A 19,907-nucleotide genomic window follows, 5' to 3' on the forward strand; every position below is an offset into this window, starting at 1 on the left:
GAAGAGGGAAATTGCAAAGCCACAACAACAACAGGAACACTTCCAACTTTGCCTCCCCTGGTCAGATTTCAGTAATTTTGAATAATGCATGGGAAACAAGCTGTTCACTGGCAAACAGTCTGAGGAAGGGAGAATTAGACAGAGGGTAGGGAATCCTTCACGGTCCATTCCCCAGCCAGACTCACCGACGTTGGACATTTCAGGCACCCTGGCGTAGTATGGTCCATGTAGGAACTCAGGTGGGTTGTCATTGATGTCCTGGACCTTGACTATGAACTCAGACGGAGGCTCCAGAGGCTTGTTGGTAGCCCTGTCCACAGCCTGGGCTGTTAGGGTGTACTGGGCCTGCTCTTCCCTGTCCAGTGTCTTGGTGGCATGGATGTTGCCTGTCTTGTCATCAATGACGAAAATGGTGCCTGCACCCTCCCCTGAGAGAATGTACTTGCAATTGCCATCTCCAGCGTCAACGTCTGAGTGGAGCTGGAAACAAATGGACAGCAGAACATTTTAGCAAAATTACTTGGGGAAAATATGTTAAAAACCATTTAAAAATACTACATTCCAACATGTAGTGTGATCACTAGGAGGAACATGGATAATGAGAAGCACATTCAGCCCAGGCAATCATGTAAATGTGATTATGCAAAACTGCCTTGAAACCAATATGTTTCAACACAGAGAATCAATCTATATTTACTCTGATGATAAACATTAGGTGCAACACAGCAACATTGCAATTAGTGGTCTGTCACCTTATCAGGTCGTTAGTCACTTAGTTGATTGGTTCATTTCTGCAATTCAAAACACGTAGAACTATATTCCCACAAACGCATATACGAATGATATTTTAATTTTGCAGTATCTACCAACTTTCATTGTATTCTATGAAATATTCTTCATAGAAGCCTGTTCTGCATGCATGCTGTTTTTGTTGTTGATTGATGTCATGATTGATATTCCAATCCAATAATAACAAGGTACCATCTCTGTCACTGCTGGAATTAGAGGCAAATTTAYGTCCCCATTTGTAATCATCATTTCTGTGGACCCATAAATCGCCTGTTTCCCAGATGTCAGTGTCTTTGGGGGATGCTTTGATATTAAAAATGAAATCCAATTCATAACCTTTAATCAAGTGGGCCACTGATTGCTTTTGTGTAACAAATTGAGGATATTGCAAGGTCTCCGGTGGTAATGAAAACCCCTTGTGACTTTGATTCAGCAGTCAACAGATAGAGAGTGGGAAAGAATGGGAGAGAAAAGAGAGGTGGGAAGGTGATGATTAAGAATTTAAAACAGTGACCTTACCCTGCCCACTAACACTGGGTCTGGCCCTGTGTACTCCTCAATGACAAAGAACTGGTTCCAGACCCAGCCTCTCTTGGAACGGTGTAGGACCTGTCCCTCTTTGCCCGTCCTCTCCCGGTGCCTGTGTAGGGAGAGGCGGTGGCGGTGGCTGTGCTCCAGGGGTGCCGAGGCGGCCACAGCGCTGCACAGCACGGCGCCCAGGCACATCAGGAACACCTGCAGTCCTAGTCCCTCCCACATCCTGCTGCCTGCTGCCTGCTGACCAACGCTACTCCGACCTTCCTCTGGGCCTTCCTGCACGTGTGCCTGTGTCCCCTGAGAGGCACAACCCAGAGATAATCCTGGGAAAACCTTCCTCTGAGGTCCTTCCTGGACGGTGGCTTCACTCCGCTCACTCACTAGCCTGGGGACTTGGACCCTAAACCTCACCGGATCCTTTGGTTTTGCTTTATGCAGTTACTCATCACAACCCCCTTCTTCTTCTTCTCTCTCTTCCTCCTTCTTCTCCTCCCAACGTAGGCCCTGAAATGAAATGAAAATACACAGAGTCAGTCACAGGGGACAAAACAGTTCTGTACAAGAGTAGTTATCGTCAGCCCACACTCCAACCAAAGTTTTAATTGACTCCTCTCTAAATCTCGACATATTAATTCATTTTGTGCCTCTGTATCTTGCTCTAATTAAGTGACAGAGGTTGTAAACTCATTTGCTCTTATTTAATTAGACATCAAGCCACTGGTGTTCTCAAATTAAACGTTGCCTATGTTTTGTCCCTTGTAGTATTACATTAGGTGAGTAGAGCAAAAGTGAAATTGTTTCCTTGAAAATTCTTATTTGGATAAAATGCATCACTTAATGTTCATTCCCTGACCATGCACTGATGGTCAACAAAGCGACAATGGAGCTAAAAAGAGAACAGTCTAATAGTTGATTTCCTCAGTCATAACTGCAACCAAAAGCAGGCTTTATCACATGCCAATAGGTTATGTTACACATCCGACAATTAACCAGATGAGATGTTGTTGTCAGTCCCATGATTGGCTTTCATCACTTCCTACTTGGCTGCTCATGGATGGACAGAGGAACAAATGGCCCTGCGGGGGATTTTCCCATTCAGTGAGCCACTAAGAACCTTCAGCCTCAGCACTTCAGCAATGATGCTAGCTGGGAGCCCAACCACAACAATAATGCTTTAACACACTGCTTAAAGCTGCCTCTCACTGGAACCAGTTAAACACACAGTCCAGCAGGGAAGAGAGGGAGGGAGAGAAGAGAAAAAAATWGAACAAATCTCCAGCTTGTGTGACAGAGCTCATAAATAAAGTCCAAATAAAGCGCATCCACCAGTGAAGTAGGGAAATGGGCACCCTAACTCAGTTGGACCTCTCCACTGTCAGCCCCCATAATGAACGCCTGATAACGCTTCATGCTMTCCAGTGTCTCAGCTGTAAATTGGCAGCTACTCTGGAAAAATAATACATTTTATGCTTTCTTTCATTATTGACTGGCCACCAAAATGTCAGCAAACTGTGTGTGTAGGAGTGGTTTTATTGCCTCCGAAGCCTCATCATCTCAAGGGGTGTGTTTCCCATTTAAATGCTTCGGGAATCACAGGCATTCATTCCTTTCCAGTAAATCCAGATGGCTCCTATAGGCCTACTCTGCAGAGGTACATTAAAAAAATGGACAGCTAATGCAGCTCTATGCTATCATGTCGAAATTCCTATGCAGAAGCAGTTATTTTCAATCTGTGTCAAATCAAAGGAAATGAGTTGAGATTCAAACAGCCGACTCAGAAGTCTGAGACACAAGTCTCCTAGTTGTTTGATGATGAAATTACGTGACTAGAATCTAATCAACGCTGGATATTCCATTACATTCCACAGGATTTAAGCTTGACTCACACACCTTTCGTAGGTCTAACTTGGGTGAAATGAAACCCACTCCATATGTTTAATGTATTTTTGAAGTATTTCTCTTGGTATGTCCTCTAAAGAGGTACTTGAAAGAGTGAGCTTCCACCCACAAAATGTTGCAACAATATCCATGTGGTACATACGGGCGGCAGGTAGCCTACCATTGGGCCAGTGGCCGAAAGGCTACTGGTTCAAATCCCAGAGCCGACTAGGTGAATKATCTGCTGATGTGCCTTTGAGCAAGGCACTTAACCATAATTGCTCRTGTAAGTCGCTCTGGATAAGAGTGTCTGCTAAATGACTGAAATGTAAAAAAATGGTGGTCCTATAACTTTGCCTACATTTAATTTAAAATGCATCCCCACTCCAAGACGAATCAAGAGGGTTCTAATACATGATTCACCTCCAGATCGATCTCTATTTGCTTCCGTCTTGGCTAAGACAGATGTGCTGAATAAGTAGTCTGGTTCAAAGTCACTAATTGATGGTAAGTGATTCACAAGTGATGCAAAATCTCTCATCTGTTACAGTAATACAGTGACTGTGAGTCATGTATTAAGTATTCCAGTGGCTGGCTAGACAGCTAAATGTTTCAATGCAGCACCAATGCAGCACCACTATGGAATGGTGAGGGAGGCATCGGAGAATTTGTGAATATGGAAAAATACACAGAGTATACCAAACATCAGGAACACCTTCCTAATATTGAGTTGCCCCTCCCCCAGTCAGAACAGCCTCAATTCATCAGGGCATGGACTCTACAAGGTGTCGAAAGCATTCCACAGGAATGCTGGCCCATGTTGACTTCGACGCTTCCCACAGTTGTGTCAAGTTAGCTGGATGTCCTCTGGATGATGGACCATTCTTGTTACAAATTAGTAACTGTTGAGCGTGAAAAACCCAGCAGCCTTCCAGTTCTTGACACAAACCGGTGCACCTGGCACTTAACTTTTGTCTTGCCCATTCACCCTCTGAATGGTACACATACACAATCCATGTCTCACTTGTCTCAAGGCTTAAAAATCCTTCTTTAACCTGTCTCCTCCCCTTCATCTACACTGATTGAAGTGGATTTAACAGGTGACGTCAATAAGGGATCAAATCTTTCAACTGGATTCACCTGGTCAGTCTATGTCATGGAAAGAGAAGGCGTTCTTAATGTTTTTATACTCACGTGTATATCAACACGCTATAGCATCTTGTAAATATTGTAAAAGGGCGGATAGGCCATAGCTGCAGACTGTAATATATGCAGGTTTATTGTCATGCGTCTTGCCCTGGAGGCAGGACCTAGCCACTGCCGCAAGATTGACCAGCTGCAAAGTGAAAATTGGCTATATTGTAAAAATGTATGAAAACAAAAATGTGCTTTTTGGTCTTAATTTAAGGTTAAGGTTAGGGTTAAGGTTAGGTMTAAAATCAGATTTTATGACTTTGTGGCTGTGCCAGCTAGTGACCACTCTGCAGAGCTGCCTCCAGAACAAGATTCATGAAGGAAAACGCTAAAGTAGTGTATCATGTTCCTCTTGAATAAATAACTTAATGAGGGGTAAGAAAATGCCACAGCTGCTTGTAAGTGCAAAATTATTACTGAGACTTAGAGACAATAATTACAGGATGAAGGGAAAAAAAATAGCTTGTGCTCCAGAAGAAACTAAATTGCCAGCTACAAATATCCTTGTTTCTTAATTGTAGTGTGTGACTCCGGCTCTATTTCTACTGTTCAAGCCCAGCCATGGACAGTGGTGGAGAGGGGATGTCTGAGGAGAAATGGAGTGACCTGACAGTGAGGGACAATTAAAACAATCCCTCTAGTCTTTCTCCAAGTCTCCGCTATTCTAAAAGTAGCCAGTAACTTCACACTATCACAGCCATGAAAAGAGAAGATCAGGAGAGAGGCACTGGGCAGAAAAATCCTCCCTCTCTTTCAGCGCAGTCTTTTTGACATTAAGCAAGTGTCTTCAGTATCTCATTGAGGTGCTGTAACAGCACATGTCTTAGTGCACTGCCAATGTAACGTATGTGAAATGGCTAGCTAGTTAGCGGTGGTGCGCGCTAATAGCCTTTCAATCGGTGACGTCACTTGCTCTGAGACCTTGAAGTAGTGGTTCCCCTTGCTCTGCGAGAGCCGTGGCTTTTGTGGAGCGATGGGTAACGATGCTTCGTGGGTGACTGTTGTTGATGTGTGCAGAGGGTTCCTGGTTCGCGCCCGGGTCGGGGCGAGGGGACGGACTAAAGTTAAACTGTTACACCAATAGGACTATTTTAAATGGAACAAAGGGGAAAGTGGAATAATTGAGTTCGTTCCATGCTGTTTAATATTGAGTCCCAACACATCAATAGACTCTAAAAGGCATACGATCCCACACCATTTGATTGAGGGGAACCCCAAAAAGCACTTATCAGCTCAGTGGGGCTCTTACATAATTGAACTCTAACCAGCAAGCATAGTACTCAAAGGAAATATCATTAAGCAGTGCATACAAAAAAACATGTTACTGGTTCAATGCAGGGCTTCATTAGGGTTATAATAAGAATCAAATGTCTCATGATTTTCACACAGTAGAAAGGGGGTCTGTCAAATGATGTCCTCAATAAGTAAAGCATTTCTTCAGCCTCTGAAAGTGCACGTGGYGGTTGGGGTTTGGTTTTTATAGCTGGATTATAGTTCTTGTAGTTCTTCTTTTTTTTAAGTAGGAAACGCAATCGCTCCCCAATGGTTATTGGAGCTATCATTTTTTAATCGCAAGCAAAACAAATGCATTTTAACAGCAGACAGAGTATGGAATTGTATGCTCAAACCTGAACCTCCCTGTGCAGAGGGGTTCAGCTTACCTACCATTAAAATTGTACAAGAAAAGAGAAGCTTTTAGGAATTGAACAAGGGGGCTTTTTTCTCTCTATCCCTCTCCCACTCCCTCTCTCTCTCTTTCTCTCTCTCTCTTTCTCTCTTATTCTCTAGTGCCGGTTTAATTCTGTAAGTCCAGTCACACATAGGTCTAGATGGAATTGGTTTAAAGCAATAAAGGTGATTCATGTCTGTGTAGATTTGATATATGCCCTTGTCTTCCAGAACCCTGGAGGCTCCACCGTCTGTTCTCACAAGTGTTTATGACTGTATTGTCATACTATTGTGTGTGTGTGCACAAAGTACGTCTATTGAGTGTGCACATGTACTGATTGTGTGAATGGTGTGGGCAATCAGTGTATTTATTGGGTGTTGTCATTATACAATGAATTGCCTATGCTAACCTTTACTAGGCAAGTCAGTTAAAAACACATTCTTATTTACAATGACGGRCTACCAAAAGGCGGAAGGCCTCCTGCGGGGACAGGGGCTGGGATCAAAAATACAAATATAGGACAAAACACACATCATGACAAGAGATACACTACATAAAGAGAGACCTACGACAACAACACAACATGACAACAACATGGTAGAGAGAGAGAGAGAGAGAGAGAYAGAAAGAAAGAAAGAAAGAAAGAAAGAAAGAAAGAAAGAAAGAAAGAAAGAAAGAAAGAAAGAAAGAAAGAAAGAAAGAAAGAAAGAAAGAAAGAAAGAAAAAAAGAAAAAAAGAGAGAGTGAGGGATAGAGGGAAAGAGAGAAATACAGAGAGAGAGAGTGGAGAGATAGAAGAGAGAGAAAGCAAGGGAGAAAGAGAGAGGTAGAGACTACAGTCTAGCGTTACAAATGGGGTTGCTGAGAGGGATGCAGCAGCTTTGGAATTAATTCTCCATGTGCTGCCTGCATCCTGGCCTTCCCTTTTCGTGACCAGCTTTGAAGCACTTACTGGAGCAGTGGAGGAGGGTTTAGTGCTTGGTTTACTGTGCAGCTTGAGGGGATGTAAAAGAGTGGAGGTATTTCTGCTCTAAGAATGGCATGTGTGACATACTTTTGCACTGCTCGAATGRGATATTGAATGATTTCTCAGTATAATTACCTAATCTACATGGAATAAAAMAATAAAACATTACAACAAAAACAAAGACCATTAAATATACAGCTAAATGTATTTTCWTTCAAGTTCCAAGAAATGTTAAACACAGTGAATAAGATTGCACCTCTAAACAGTAGGCTATGCCTCCTTTAAAGATACAAGCACGGTACTGTACAAGTTATACGGATAAGAACATGCTTGCACTCAACACAAAGTGGCCATATGATCACGGCAGGTTGTTAGACAGACCATATCATAATGAAAATCAGCCACCCCTCTAAGCCAACCACATGCTCTCTAATACCCCACTTTCATGGAAAAACAAGGCGCACTGCAGTCTGTATATTACACCATAGGTGCTGAGTGTTTCCCTTTAACAATGCTGTATTTTGGAGCATGACCCCTGTATCTGTCTGAGTGGTGGTTCTATTCCTAGGAATCTGGCTTTCTGGGAATCTTACCCCTTGCACACATATAAATCTTTGTTTGGATAAAAAAAAAAAGAGAAATGACACCACCGTCAGCACCTATTCTTACAGTGTTGAAATAAGCAGATCAGGGTCAAGTGATCAGGACTGTAGTCTTGTGTAGTCCTCAGAGCTTCACCATGCTGCTTCTCACTCTGACAGGTAATTGCTCCAACACTATTACCATAGAGGACTCTGAGATCAGAAGGTTCTCCGCTATTCTCCTATTCATTTTAGAGAGAGACATTRATTTCCTGGAATTCTACACATTTTGCTATGGGGGAGCAAACATTTTGCAATCTTATAACACATTTCACACAATRCTACCCATTTTGCCATGGAGTGTAGAGAACATTTTTGCCAAAACGCATGCCATGTTAATGATGGCTGAGTGAGAGTGATCCTGGCAGTCAGGATCCCTGGGCACCTGCCCTGCATGCCCAGACTCAATTCAGACATGATAACTACAAGTTTAGTTAGCTGGCTAGACTAATTTACCAAGCTAAAAATTGTTAGCTGACATTCAAATTTAGTGACTGTCAGCGACTGACAAAACAAGAGAAAAACTGCTGAAGCTCAACCAAATTTCAAAATTGCACCTTTTGTATTCTACTATTCTAAGTCGCAACAGTAAGTTGAGACACCGACTGAGTKCCTAGRGGCTGGGGGTCCTAAGCGACCACTTGTGTCACATATACCCTGCTGACAAGTTTATCAACTTTGAAAATACTGTCCTGTTTTTACCTTTTGTATACGATATGGRTTCTGTAAATCAATGCCTCACAACAAAGACTTGCTAGTATATCTACAAAGATGCATAGCATGCATGGCCTTGACAGACTTAACTCTTTAAAAGAAGACATAAGAGGATAAACAACAACAAAAAACGATTTTCTACTCAATACGACTGCATGGAAAGAGGCTTTGAAGCCGCACTGCAAGGAGGAAAAGTGGTCTTTGGTTTCTGGTTACTGTGGGCTGCTTCCTGTGGCTRTTAAAAGCAACAAAATAGAGAAAATAAACCAACGATTGTGCTCCCAGGACATATCCTGACTCTTAATTGCCATTCAGTTACACAGACTAATCAGTGTAGGTGTTTCACAAACAAAATACCCCAGTCTGGCTTTATGCACTTCAGAGCCAAAGAGTTCATTAGTATTCTAACAGGTGAGTGATGCACCCACTTTTTTCCCTCTGAGCTGACAGAGTCAGAATAATATGCTAAAGCCATTATCCACAATGTGGCGTCACAGCTACAGMTGAAGGAAGAGTGCATGTACAGAAGATACTGTTACTGCTGCTACAGCCTTTGCATGCTGCTGTTCATGATGCTGCCGATGCCGTTGCTCAGAGGGATGTCAAGAGCCGAGGAAAACGACTGATTCCATGGATAGCAGCCAGTAATTTGCACTATGAGAGTAAGGGAAAGGAACCAAAAAAAGAGCGAGGGAGAGGATGCAGAGGATGCAGCTGAGCTTGAAGCGATGGTGGGAGTCTCGTTACCGAGACGGCTGGCTGTGGGATGGAGWTGGAAATGGCGGAGGAGGTATGTATCACAGAGGAGCTGCACTCAAAGTGATGATATTTCAGATCAGCCCTAGGCTTCTTTCCTCTCTGGTGTGCTCAGGAAGGCAGTGCATGCCCTTGGAGTTGAAAGGTGTATGACTGAGTATCATTTTACTGTGGCAAACAAGGCTCAGCACTCAGGTTAAGTTACCTTGAAATATCTGAAGGTTAGAAGCCCTGCACAAGTCAACCACAGTGCTTCTTCTGTATACCTGGCTACATGAGTGTGGGTGGGAAGGGGTTTGATAGAGCAGTGTGAAGGTAGGATGCACCTGTCACTCATGACTACAACAAACTGGAAGGAAAACGAGATGGAGAGTAAGAGAAGGACAAGAAGCTACAGCTGAGACAGTGCAGTGCATACACAGCCTGAACAAAGGGCAGTCACAAACAAACCACAAAGGGAAGGATAAGGTTCAGCGAGACAAACATAATTGTTCCACTTCACATCAGCTTCTGTCTATGTGTGTTCATGTGTGTTCATGTGTGTTCATGTGTGTTCATGTGTGTATCTGGTGGAGTAGGGGGTATCGGATCTCTCTTAACCCACTACATAAAGTTAAGGAGTAATTATTAACTACAAGTACCCACATCAGCTTGTTCATAGACTAGTAATCCTAGTCTCAGAGGACATGATTGCGCTGTATTATGTATATGAACACAAACAGCATAAATAATAGGCCTATCTAGGAATTCTGAAAGGTAACTTATTCATGCCAGTATCCCCAACCTCTGTAATTTAGTAAATGTATCTTCAACTTAAAATGAATAAAGCAGAGGAAAGACTATCTTTGTAAATGACGAAAATGGCAAGGTGCACACAGAAGGTATGCATCTTGTTAATGAACATTTACTACAGTCAGCAAAACGGAATTGATGTTGCAATTGCACAACAATACCATTAACCAAAGAGTTGTATCATTAAGAAAATGCTGAATAACTATTCAGCTCAAAAATATACTTTCTAAACAGCTGAGAATAAAATTAAAGAAACAAAAAAGAAGCAAGAAATTTGAATCGGAAATAGCAAAATAGACTGTAAATGCAAGCACCAATCTGAAATCTCTCCACTGAATGTGAAACCAAATGGCATGTACTCAAAGCCTTTAGAAAGGGMTCTACTGACAACCAGCAGACGTCAGAAGGCAACGCATGCTATGGTGGTGCCTCCAATTAGTAAGAACCAGGGTTTCTCTTTTTGTGTCACATCCATAACATAATAATTATGTCTTCGGTTATTATGCAAGTCTAATTGCTATGCCTCATTGCTGTGTATTCAAGAATGTTAATGACTGGATATATAGAAAAAATAAGAAAAAAAATAATTGAAGACATCTGCATCTCTTCCGCTATTCAATCACCCACAAGACAATTTAACCATAATTAAAATGTGTGAGGTTTATMWAAAAAATCCAGTCTTTTCCCTTTTGTCTAGCAACGAGATGTTAGCATTTTAGTCACAAAAAGAGGAATTGCCAGCATAATGTCTTTTTACAGCTACACTAAAACTGTGGAACAGTGGAACTGTCGGTTTCCAAAGCCCCAAACTCCCCAGCCTTCTCCTATTCCTGGAAATGAAGGAGTAGCTGGAGTTTCAGATGGCCCAGTCCAGCCAGCCAGCCTGATCTAGGGAACAGGAAACTGCGGTGTCTGGAAGTGATTTGAGGCAAAGGGAAAATAAAATACTTCAGATTCTTAAGGATAGGGGACAGGAGACAAAGCCCCAGATCCCAACCATTATGGCTGGGGGATGACACACGAGAAGGATGGAGCAAAGTGAAAAACTGTAATAGAGTGTCTGGGGTTTTTGTTAGTTAATRCTGTGCTGAAATGCCCAGAATGAAAATGGAGACCAAAAATGTTTGGAGAAAAGCCTCATACACAAAGTGTATGCACAGAAGGAAAAAAATACCTAAATATTTTTTGTGGGAGAGCACCTTTTCACCAGACAGGCTGTATGACCAGACTTTACTTTTCATAACTGTCATACTTGAARTTAACTAATTTGAATTAAAATATATTTATATATTATCTTCTGTGCAATGTATTCCCTTGATGAACAAATTGATTGACAGCTTTCCMACTTGYATTTTCTATAATGATAGAAACGCTAATCTCCCATTAAAGAGGTCATCCGCATTTGAAGCAATAACAAAGCGTCTCCCCACCACTTTTTTCCGGGTAAAAGCTGAGGGCTGGGGCTTGAAAAATGTAACCACTCAAATGTATTGACAGAGCTATGGATGCAAGGACTAACCATCCATGATATCAAAAGTATAGTTTTAATGTCATAGCCAGCATAATAAGTCATTTTAGCCATTGCTAAAAGTAAGTAATTTGTCAGTGGTAATGAATCTGCCAGGTTGAAGAATGATATAGAAGATAGTCTACACTGTGGGTTATGTATCAATATATTGTATCAGTAGAATCCATAAAGAATCTCACAAACCATCTAGCTACCGCTGGCTGGTAATCTGCCTTTGCAGCAGCCAACAAAAAACAAACATTACTAAACTCACAATTTCATAGCCACTGAACTGATTTCTTTCATGGACAAGAGCAGCAGACCTGAAACAGTCTCCATGGTTGTTAAACAAACAAAGAAGACGTCAAGGTGATGAGCGAGAGAGAGAAAGGAAGAGAGAGAGAGAGAGCAAAGTGAACAAGATAAGCAAAGAGAAATCAAAGGGAACGCACACAGAATGTCAGGGACCACTTCAGTGCTTCAAAGTTCCCCTTATCGATGATGAAGACAACAATGTCAATTCACAGAAAGAGATTTCAAATTGAATGCATACCACTAGTTTCCGGATCAGATTTCAGTTGACCCATAAAATACACTGACCTTGTTGGCTTTTTACATCAGKAGTTGTCACAACCCTCTGGACACAAACTGGTTGAATCAACGTTGTTTCCATGTCATTTCAACCAAAACAAATGTATGTCATGACGTTGAATCAATGTGGAAAACTGATTGGATTTTTAAAAAGTCATCAGCGTAAGGGCATTTAGTCTTTTTCTCACCCAAATTRTTACCTAAATCCAATGACATGGTGATTTCACATGGAATTCACATTAGTTGACAACTCAACCAAATGTAAATCAAAAAATCWAATGTATTTGTCACATACATGTGTTTTCCAGATGTTATTGTGTAGCGAAATGCTTGTCTTTCTAGCTCCAACKGTGCAGCATATCTAACAAGTAATATCTAACAATTGCACAACAATACACACAAATCTAAAGTAAGAAATGGAATTAAGAATATATAAATTTGGACGAGCAATGTCAGAGCGGCATAGACTAAGATACAGTAGAATTTGATAGAATACAGTATATACATATGAGATGAGTAATGCAAAATATGTAAACATTATTAAAGTGACTAGTGTTCCATTATTAAAGTGGCCAGTGATTTCAAGTCTATGTKAATAGGGCAGCAGCCTCTAATGTATTAGTGATGGCTGTTTAACAGTCTGATGGCCTTGAGATAGAAGCTGTTTTTTAGTCTCTCGGTCCCAGCTTTGATGCATCTGTACTGACCTCACCTTCTGGATGATAGCGGGGTGAACAGGCAGTGGCTCGGGTGGTTGTTGTCCTTGATGATTTCTTTGGGCCTTGCTGTGACATCGGGTGCTGTAGGTGTACTGGAGGGCAGGTAGTTTGCCCCAGGTGATGAGTTGGGCAGACCTCACCACGCTCTGGCGAGACCTGCGGTTGCGGGCGGAGCAGTTGCCGTAGCAGGTGGTGATACAGCCCGAGAAGGTTGCTGTAAAYGTTTGTGAGGGTTTTAGATGCCAAGCCTTCAGCCTCCTGAGGTTGAAGAGACGCTGTTGCGCCTTCTTCACCACACTGTCTGTGTGGGTGGCACATTTCAGTTAGTCAGTGATGTGTACRACGAGGAACTTGAAGCTTTCCAACTTCTCCACTGCGGTCCCGTTGATGTGGATAGAGGGATGCTCCCTCRTCTGTTTCCTGAAGTCCACGATCAGCTCCTTTGTTTTGTTGATGTTAGATGAGAGGTTATTTTCCTGGCACCACACTCCGAGGGCCCTCWCCTCCTTCCTGTAGGCTGTCTCGTCATTGTAGGTAATCAGGCCTAGTACTGTTGTGTCATCTGCAAACGTGATGATTGAGTTGGAGGTGTGCATGGCCATGCAGTCATAGGTGAACAGGGAGTACAAGAGGGGGCTGAGCACGCAACCTTGTTGGGGCCCCAGTGTTGAGGATAAGCGAAGTGGAGCCGTTGTTTCCTACCTTCACCACCGGGGGGCGGCCCGTCAAGAAGTCCAGGACCCAGTTGCACAGGGCGGGGTTCAGACCCAGGACCTCGAGCTTAATGATGAGCTTGGAGGGTGCTATGGTGTTGAATACTGAGCTATGGTCAATGAACAGCATTCTTACATATGTATTCCTCTTGTCCAGATGGGATAGGGCAGTGTGCTGTACGATGGCGATTGCATTGTCTGTGGATCTATTGGGGCAGTAAGCAAATTGAAGTGGGTCTAGGTTGTCAGGTAAGGTAGAGGTGATATGATCCTTAACTAGTCTCTSAAAGCACTTCATGATGACAGAAGTGACTGRTATGGGGTGATAGTCTTTAGTTGTTATCTTTGCTGGACATCTTGAGGCATGTGGGGAGAGTGGACTGGGTGAGGGAGAGATTGAATATGTCCGTAAACACTCCAGCCAGCTGGTCTGCGCATGCTCTGAGGATGCGGCTAGGGATGCCATCTTAAATGTCTTACTCACGTCGGCCACTAAAAACTAGACGTTGAACTGACGTCTGTGCCCAGTGGGAAAGTGCTTTACAGATACCCAGCCTAAAACCACAAAGAGCAAGCAATGCAGATGCCGAAGCAAAGTGTCTCGGAAAAACTCCATAGAAGGCAAGAACCTAGGAAGAAACCTAGAGAGGAGCCAGGCTCCGAGAGGTGGCCAGTCCTCTTCTGGCTGTACCGGGTGGTCATTTAAAAGTACATGCGGCCATTACATGGGTGAAATTCTTTATGTCATTATTCTGAAGAACAATGTAGGCTATTTACCMGAGGTTATACCATTAAAAACCCATACAAATTAGGGCAGGGAATTGCCAGGGACCTCACAATATGATATTATCAGGTGCCGATACGATATTTATTGCGATTCTCACGATTCTCACAATTCTATATGTATGGTGATTCAATACTGCGATTTCATTYCGATTGAATGTTCCAAACATATTGGTCACTATATCTGCTGCAGAGAGACAAGAGTTTTGGCGCATGTACAGCCAAATAGCTAACTCTACCTAAAGTAGAAAAAAATATATATATATGTTTTTATTTTGTTACAAATCGATACTTAGAGTCAAATATTGATATAATATTGTACGAAAAATAATGTTGTGATATGTTACTGCATCAATTTTTTCTGTCCAAACAGAGATGCCACTGTTCAAGTCCTACTACAACCGTACGGTCCCGTGTGGCTCAGTTGGTAGAGCATGGCGCTTGCAACGCCAGGGTTGTGGGTTCATTCCCCACGGGGGGACCAGGATGAATATGTATGAACTTTCCAATTTGTAAGTCGCTCTGGATAAGAGCGTCTGCTAAATGACTTAAATGTAAATGTACACTGCTGACTAAACTGACCATATCCGCCTTAAGAAACATTAGTATGACAACAACAGCTGATAGGCTTAATCCCTTCTTCTGATTCAGTGAAAGTGATTAAAAATGAGCAAAGCAAGAGGATAATAACTCTTAGACACAACAGAGTGGCCAACAGGGGAAATAAACAAGGGAAGGAAGATAAGAGACAGGAAATGTGATCCCACGTGTTATCAATCTTACCGGGTCTTGGCGGTTCAGTCCAGCRACCATTAATTAGCAATATCCTTTACGTCTGGGACTGATATGTCTATTTGTGAATAAAAATCCCATATATCATCTATTCCACAGACGCAGGTTAATGAGTCACATTCTAAAGTCAATTATATCCAACTCAAGCCTGTGGGAGTCACCATTGAGGAAATTACCCATCACCCTCTCCTCTCATAGCACATCATTGTGGGGACTAATTGGAGAGAAAATGAACGATGGTGTGTTATGACCTGTCTCTAAAGATCCTGTGAAGATTGAGCACTGGCAGGAAATCTTCTCATTTAAAATGAGATATTGACAYAGATGTTCAACTCCATCAAGGTCCTCAAAGATAATTGTGTCAATTCAGAGCAGAAGTATGAAAAGGGGGCATTTAAACTATAACACATAGACCAATAATGGATGAGGGCCTCTCATCATCTCAGGATCAGCACAATGTGCTGGGCCTAAATCAACACACATGCTCTACTTTAGAATATGGCACAGGGAGGAAAAGTGAATATACCGTATTTTACACAGTACAGCGTGCTACAAAAACCCAAAGCATGAATGGACACATTGATAACACAACAATGACAATGATCTGTATGCACCCTTAACCCCTGTCTCTAAAGAAGTCYGCCATGGTTAATAAAATCCCAGTTCTCTGCAGCCTGTGACAGCAGTGACCTTTGGCAGTGTTGTGAGGCGGAAGGCGATATAGCGTTATCATCAGGTCTGTCTCCCGGAGCCCCAGAGCCCTAGGCTAGGTATTCTCTGGGTTTAATCCGACATTTAATGCAGCATTACTGTATCTGTATCTTGGCCATGGCTTTATACTTTTCCCTTTATATAAWGTGATATTKTTTTCTGCAGGGAAAMGAAGGAGGGGGAAAAACATGCTTGACAGGGAATTCACCCTCTACACACAATCCGCCATTTCAGGTAACGCACAAAGGAGACAAAAAAGAAATGTAYCCCTGGCTCGCTTTGACCGGAGCTGTRTAGGCTCTGATGCACAGGGCTATGCTTTATCCCATAAATTGRAGAAATGAATACATTATTAATATGACAGATATCAAAGGAGGAATGGAAATCCTCTTTTCATTCTTGCAAGCAGAGAAATTAGATTGTTAATCCTCAAGGGCTTACATTTGTTTTCTGTATCTCTGAGTTTGATTCCTTTGGGATTTATGAACCATGGTAATCCCACAGGAAGTGAGTTCAGCTTTTTTCCCCCCTTTGCACTGGGACAGCATCAATATTGCTTTGATCTGTGTCACTGGAGCCTGGCAAACATTTGGGTTTGATTTGGGCACCCAGACAGAATTCTAATTTTTCCAGGTGACCTTGATGCCCAGTCGATCAGAGTATRGAGGCATAATTTCACCGTTTGACCTTGCTGTCAGGTTTGGATTTAGATGATGGATTGTTGCAAGTATTGCAATGCCCCACMTCCCAAGAAATACGGAAACTTGTAATGAATTGTAAAAAATAAATAAGGGAAAGTGGTTACATCATGTCACTCAATGTTTAGCTAATTCAATTCATTTGCACAGTGAAATAAATATCTGGCTGCTACTTTAACTGTACCATTTGTACTGATTTGTCAGTTTTCTACCCTACATTTGTTCAAACCTCCTGGTAACAATAATAGTGTTAGTGGGTATAAAACACAGCAGTGGCGCAGGAAAGATCCCAGCAAATCTGCCCCAACAAGGAGATGGATTGAGCAACGCCAGTCAGAACCAGGTATTCAGACAGAGGGAGGCTGTTTGTCTATTTATAGTGACAAACTAAACACTAAAAGAAAATCAGTCTTCTACCATGGCAACAAGACAACAAGTAATTGTGTAGCGTGGCTGAAGCAGTAATCTGCAGCTGAAAACCCTGACGCTAAGCTCTTTTGTCCCTGTGCGGGATGTGCACAGAGCCGATGCTCCACCCTAAATGTGTCTGCGAAGAATAGAAATAATCTGCATATTCGAAGGAGTTAATGCTGATATAAAAGTCCCTATATCGCTGATGGATCTGGCTTTAGGACCAGGGGTCAGGGGGTAGAGATAAGTGGGGAGGCCTTCTGCTGGAGATGTTGACATCCTGCCTTGTAGTGAAAACAGCTGCCATGCTGTCTGTCTTTTTCTCACATTGCAGGATCTTTCTAAGATTAGAGACTCTGGTACTCTCTGACATAAGGTTACCCAGGGACACAATCCTAATAACTACATCTCATTTAGATAAATATTTCAAAATCATACATTATTTAAAAAAAATATATATAACACATGTGTTTCTCAAATTAGTGTTGCTCACAGAGGGGGTGGGCGGCAACAACATGTCTCCTCCGATTCTATTCAGTGTGGAAAAAGTGACTTTGAATAATTCTATACAGCTATCTGAGTAGTGGGTGTCACAGACAATTTACACGCTTTTTGATTTCAAAACACCAAGGGATGTTATGAAGCACAGTTTCTACATAATTCAAGTCAGTTATAATCAAACCATGTTTATTCTGTGGCGGCCATGCTTTCTATTTATCGATGTAGCATGAATTCCATCTGACAAGAAAATCACATAGCATCAGTCAACCAACCCAATGAAATGGTCATGATCTCCATTAAAAATCTGGAACATTTATAAATGTACCCTCAAACGTGTTACAGTACTGCAGCGAATCCACAAAGCTGTATATTTTAATAAGGTCAAATCAATTGCCTTTTTGTACAAGTGAACTCACTCTCTTTTAGACATGAGCATTTCCATGTAAAAAGCCCRATGAGCACTAACATGTGAAGTTCATATGGGTGCGCATACAATTTGGTGTCAAATGAAAGCTAAGAGTCTATTTATTTATTTTTATTAAGGCATATATACACTGAACAAAAATATAAACGCAAGAAGTGTTGGTCCCATGTTTCATGAGCTAAAATAAAAGATTCCAGAAATGTTCCATATTCACAAAAAGCTTATTTCTCTCAAATGTTCTGCACAAATTTGTTTACATCCCTGTTAGTGAGCATTTCTCCTTTTCCAAGATAATCTATCCACCTGACAGGTGTGGCATATCAAGAAGCTGATTAAACAGCATGATCATTACACAGGTGCACCTTGAGCTGGGGACAATAAAAGGCCACTCTAAAACGTGCAGTATTGTCACACAACACAATGCCACAGATGACTAAAGTTCTGGGGGAGCATGCAATTGGCATGCTGACTGCAGGAATGTCCACCAGCGCTGTTTCCAGAGAATTGAATGTTAATTTCTCTAGCATAAACGTCATTTTAGAGAATTTGGCAGTATGTCCAACCAGCAACACAASAGCAYACCACGTGTATGGCATTGTGTGGGCGAGCAGTTTGCTGATGTCAACGTTGGTGGCGGTAGGGTTATGGTATGGACAACAAACACAATTGCATTTTATCGATGGCAATTTGAARGCACAGAGATACCGTGACGAGGTCATGAGGCCCATTGCCGTGCCATTCATCTGCCGCCATCACCTCATGTTTCAGCACGGCCCCGTGTCGCAAGGATCTGTACACATTTTCTGGAAGCTGAAAATGACCCAGTCTATGATTTATTAAGTGTCATTCTGTTACCAGATCTGTAACAGATTGACCAAAAAACCTGGAACAGATTGACTGCAACAGAATTGGCTACAATGGGAATTCATAGTAGTCACAAACCACAGTTGGGTCACCTGCTACTGTCCTCCCTTCCAGTGGCATACTGTTGTGTTCAGCTCATAACTGATTTCTATCTATTTCTGTCAAAGCAAGAGTGTGAAACAGTCTGGACAACCCGTCCCTCTCTCTGTGGTCTTGTTTGGGGGTGGAGCTCAGAATAATAATACCCCAACATGCAAAGGAAAATGTTCTACCTTTGTGTACCTTTCAGGATGCATCACCATGAAGATAATGACATTCATAATTGTTCATTTCTGTATAGTACAGATCAGGGACTCATGATGACATTATCTTACCCCCATTCTGTTACCGGGTGTTAATCGGCTTCACTTACTGTAGTTCGATAACCCCCCCCAAAAAAATTCAAACTCAAGGTGTCTTATCATAGCTGACGCCCCATTATTTCTGCAGACATCTTTGAATCTTAATTCAGAGTCGCTATATAACCGAGTTCAGGGAAGAATATAGTCACATACAAAACTGAGGAAGATTATACCGTCATTCCGTTGCCAAACTTTACACCTGCACTGTTTGAGTAAACGTATTTTTGTCAAATGTTCTATGGAAATAAAAAATAAAAAAAGAGTTATTGTGCATAGAGCTGTATGCTTTGTTWAACTTTGCAATCAATGGGTTTTGTTTGCCATACTTTTAAAGTGAAAAAGCAGTCTCAACGTCATTCTGTTACCATTGAATTGCCCACATATGAAAATCCTCTAGGTTTTGATTCTCCGTAATGAGTTACCATCAACTGTTCTCTCTAAACTATACAAAATGAAGCTGTTTAATAAAAGTATTCCCGTGATTGAGTGTACAGTAACTGCACACTCCAACAGTCTACATTACATCATCAGGTTGAACACCAGAAAGTTTTGTTTATACATTCTTACAATTCATTTTATTAGCCACATAAAACCTCTCTCGCTCACATACTTGACTTATGTCACTGTAATGTTGTAAAACTGGCATATACTACTTACGTAAAAGACAGCACTGAGGAAGGAATACTTTTTGTAAATACTGTACCAATGAAATAAATTGCATGAAGCTGCAAGGACATTTGGAAGGGATTTGAGTATATCTCTATTTTTCTTCCCAAGGAACAGTTACACAACACTGACTTCACCCTACAGGAATCATCATTTCTTGCTCTGTCTTTTAAACGCTGCAAAGTCAGAT

The 19,907-nt window shown here is 41.9% G+C and overlaps 1 protein-coding gene across 1 annotated transcript in view; it reads right to left on the reverse strand.

The window, feature by feature from the left end:
• The window catches only part of cdh11 (cadherin 11, type 2, OB-cadherin (osteoblast)), an 18,999-nt gene extending 17,363 nt beyond the window's left edge, over positions 1-1,636 (reverse strand). Inside the window, exons 1-2 of the mRNA XM_024001734.2 lie at positions 1,309-1,636; positions 186-480 (exon numbers count right to left, since the gene is read on the reverse strand). Of these exons, the coding sequence (XP_023857502.2) occupies positions 186-480; positions 1,309-1,548 (535 nt within the window). The 5' untranslated portion in view covers positions 1,549-1,636. The remainder of the gene's footprint in view (positions 1-185; positions 481-1,308) is intronic.
• Positions 1,637-19,907: the final 18,271 nt, after the last annotated feature.

The sequence above is a fragment of the Salvelinus sp. IW2-2015 genome, linkage group LG15, assembly GCF_002910315.2.
Source record: "Salvelinus sp. IW2-2015 linkage group LG15, ASM291031v2, whole genome shotgun sequence".
NCBI lineage: Eukaryota > Metazoa > Chordata > Actinopteri > Salmoniformes > Salmonidae > Salvelinus > Salvelinus sp. IW2-2015.